The 3,476-nt window shown below is 53.2% G+C and overlaps 1 protein-coding gene across 10 annotated transcripts in view; it reads left to right on the top strand.

The window, feature by feature from the left end:
- Positions 1–3,476, top strand: part of RTBDN (retbindin) — an 11,012-nt gene that overhangs the window by 7,390 nt on the left and 146 nt on the right. For 8 of the 10 annotated variants that reach the window (XM_011994907.1, XM_011994908.1, XM_011994911.1 and 5 more), the window contains 2 exons: positions 1,291–1,387; positions 2,234–2,694. In XM_011994907.1, the coding sequence (XP_011850297.1) occupies positions 1,291–1,387; positions 2,234–2,461 (325 nt within the window). In that variant the 3' untranslated portion in view covers positions 2,462–2,694. Of the gene's footprint in view, positions 1–1,290; positions 1,388–1,488; positions 2,695–3,476 lie in introns of those variants that run through there. The other 2 variants (XM_011994916.1, XM_011994917.1) reach the window with 2 other exon arrangements.

A 3,476-nucleotide genomic window follows, 5' to 3' on the forward strand; every position in this document is an offset into this window, starting at 1 on the left:
GATCCACCCGTCTCGGCCTCCCAAAGTGCTGGGATTACAGGCTTGAGCCACCGCGCCCGGCCCTTTTTTTTAAGATAGAGTTTTGCTCTTGTTGCCCAGGCTGGAGTGCAGTGACACGATCTCGGCTCACTGCAACCTCAGCCTCCTGGGTTCAAGTGATTCTCTTGCCTCAGCATCCCTAGTAGCTGGGATTACATGCTTCCGTCACCAGGTCTGGCTAAGTTTTGTATTTTTAGTAGAGACGGTGTTTCACCATGTTGGCCAAGCTGGTCTCTAACTCCTGACCTCAGGTGATCTGCCTGTCTTGGCCTCCCAAAGTGCTAGGATTACAGGGGTGAGTCACCATGCCCAGCCAGGCCCTGAGATTTCTTAAGGAGTGAGTCCTCCTGATTGAAAAGAGAAGGTAAAAGGGAGGGCGCCTGTAATCTCCGTCATTTGAGAGGTCAAGATAGGAGGATTGGTTGAGGCCAGGAGTTCAAGATTAGCCTGGACAACATGGCAAGACCCAGTCTCAACAAAAAATTTAAAAATTAATCAGACATGGGCCAGACGCAGTGGCTCACGCATGTAATCCCAGAACTTTGGGAGGCCAAGGTGGGCAGATCCCCTGAGGTCAGGAGTTTGAGACAAGACTGGCCAACATGGCGAAACACTGTCTCTACTAAAAACACAAAAAAGAGCCAGGCATGGTGGTGGGCGCCTGTAATCCCAGCTACTCGGGAGGCTGAGGCAGAATTGTTTGAACCTGGGAGGCAGAAGTTGCAGTGTGCAGAGATTGGGCCACTGCACTTCAGCCCAGGAGACAGAGCAGGACTCCATCTCAAAAAACAAAAAAAAAGAAAGTATTAATCGGACATGATGGCGTGTGCCTATAGTACCAGGTACTTGAGACACTGAGGTGGAAGGATTGCTCGAGCCCGGGAGGTCAAAGCTGCCATAAGCCATGATTGCGCCACTGCATTCCAGTTTGAGTCACAGAACAAGATCCCGTCTCAAAAATAAATAAAAGGAAAATGAAAGAGTGGGAAAATATGAGGGACTGGCCCGTAACAAATGGTCTGAGGTCTGCAGGGATAAGGCTAGTTGTGACATGGCCCAGAGTATGGAAAGATCTGATAGAATATGGGGTGGGATGAAATCTGGAGAGATGGAGTTAGCAGGAGAGAGGTTCTAAGAGGCGGGGCCTGGATCCCAGCGGGGGACACATACTGAACACAGTCTAGAAGAACTGGAATCCCGCTGGCATGTAGCTACAAAAGCTTTACCCACCTCTCCACTCACCATCTCCAGGTTCGCCAACTGCGAAGATGATATCACTTGTGGCCCGACTTGGCTCCCACTCTCAGAAAAAAGGGGCTGTGAGCCTAGCTGCCTTACCTATGGACAGGTGAGCGCGAGGCAGAAGGTGAAGAGAAGAGACTGAGATCCTCCCTACCAAGTTCTTTATTTATTTTTTTTCTGAGACGGAGTTTCATTCTTGTTGCCCAGGCTGGAGTGCAGTGGCACAATCTCTGCTCGCTGCAACCTCTGCCTCCCAGGTTCAAGTGATTCGCCTGCCTCAGCCTCCCGAGTAGCTGGGATTACAGGCATTCGCCACCATGCCCAGCTAATTTTTGTATTTTTAGTAGAGTAGGGTTTCACCATGTTGGCCATACTGGTCTCGAACTCCTGACCTCAGGTGATCCACCCGCCTCGGCCTCCCAAAGTGCTGGGATTACAGGCGTGAGCCACTGCCCCTGACCCCCACCAAGTTCTTTCTTACCGTGTCTAGACCCCAGAGACCGGATTGGCACTCCCCAGGACCCTACTCCAACCCTTCCCTAGCCCAACCTCCTATTGGGTTGTGCCCTTTGACCCCAAAAGCTCTCTAAGTCCAGATTTGCCCTTCCCAAGAAACCATCCCTGCTCTGGGTCCATCCACAGTTCACCATGGAGGACTCAGAAGCCCAGTCACCCTCTGCAAAACCCCAGCCTTGATACAGACCTCTCTGCAGCGCCCCCCGACTGCCCCAACCCTGATGCATCCCGCTAGGGCCCAGTAAGAACATTCACACTCCCCAAGGACCTGCCACCACTCTGGTCCTGCACACAGACTCCCAAACTGCACACTCCGCCTCTGACCCCAATCCCAAAGGAACTTACAGATTTTCCCTTCCCGAGGCCGCGCCCCTGGGAGAAAGCCCTGCCCGCTCTGGACTGCGCACACTACGGCCCTAACTCCACTTTTTTCTAGACCTTCGCAGACGGGACGGACCTTTGTCGCTCGGCTCTGGGCCACGCCCTACCGGTGGCCGCTCCTGGAGCCCGTCACTGCTTCAATATCTCCATCTCCGCACTACCTCGTCCCAGACCAGGACGGCGGGCCCGGGAAGCTCCCTCCTGGCGTACCCGCCGCCCTCGCACCTCCATCCTGGACGCTGCGGGCAGCGGGAGTGGCAGTGGAAGCGGCAGCGGCCCCTAGCGGACGCGTGGCCCCGAGTTGGGGGAGGGTCCCTTTCCCCAGCCCTGCCCCTCAGAACACCCAGAACCCCACCCCTCGCCCTCTCGGCCTTCTATAACAGTTTTGAGATGTCTGTCCCTCCTCCCTGGAACTCCAGAGACTCACCCCTCTCCAGGTTATCCCATAAATGACCCAACGCTCTCTCTCACTTTTCCCTCTCCCCTTTGAATAAAGTCGCCAGCTAGAGCACGTGATGTGTGTGGCTGCTTCTTGGGGAAATAAGTGGGAAGGAGAATTGCCAGAAAGTAACAGATGTCTCACGTCTAATCCTCAGATCCTAGAAGTAGTGACTGATTCATACTACAGTGTCAATGATGGATGGCCTGTGCCCTAGAGCAGTCAACATAACTTGGAACACCCAGGTGTTGGAAATGGAGAGGGGGTCAGAACAGGGGCTGACAAGGGCAGGAGGGGTTCCTTCCCACTGTGTGCCACCAGGGCTCCCAAAAAGCTGCCTAACTTGTATAGGCCTCAAGACACACTTCAAGGCCGGGTGCAGAGGCTCGTGCCTGTAATCCCAGCAATTTCACAGGCCAAGGTGGTTGCATTGCTTGAGCCCAGGAGTTCAAGGCCAGGCTTGGCAATACAGTGAGAACCTGTCTCTACCAAAAAAACACAAAAAGAAAATTTTAAATTGGCCCAGTGTAGTGGTGCGTGCCTGTATTCCTACCTGCTCAGCAGGCTGAGGCAGGAAGATCGCTTGAGCTCAGTTCAGGGCTGCAGTGAGCCATGATCACACCACTGTACTCTAGCCTAGGTGACACAGTGAGAGCCTGTCTCAAATAAAAAATAATAAGACATGCAGACACAGAATACCAAACTGGCCATGGTAGTATGTGCTGAACTCCCAGCTACTTGGGAGGCTGAGGTAAGAAGATCACTTGACCCCAGGAATTCGAGGCTGCAGTAAGCTATAATCCTGCCACTGTACTGCAGCCTGGGCAAAAGCCAGACCCCAATTTTTTTTTTTTTTTTT

This window comes from Mandrillus leucophaeus, unplaced genomic scaffold, assembly GCF_000951045.1.
Source record: "Mandrillus leucophaeus isolate KB7577 unplaced genomic scaffold, Mleu.le_1.0 Scaffold463, whole genome shotgun sequence".
Lineage (NCBI taxonomy): Eukaryota > Metazoa > Chordata > Mammalia > Primates > Cercopithecidae > Mandrillus > Mandrillus leucophaeus.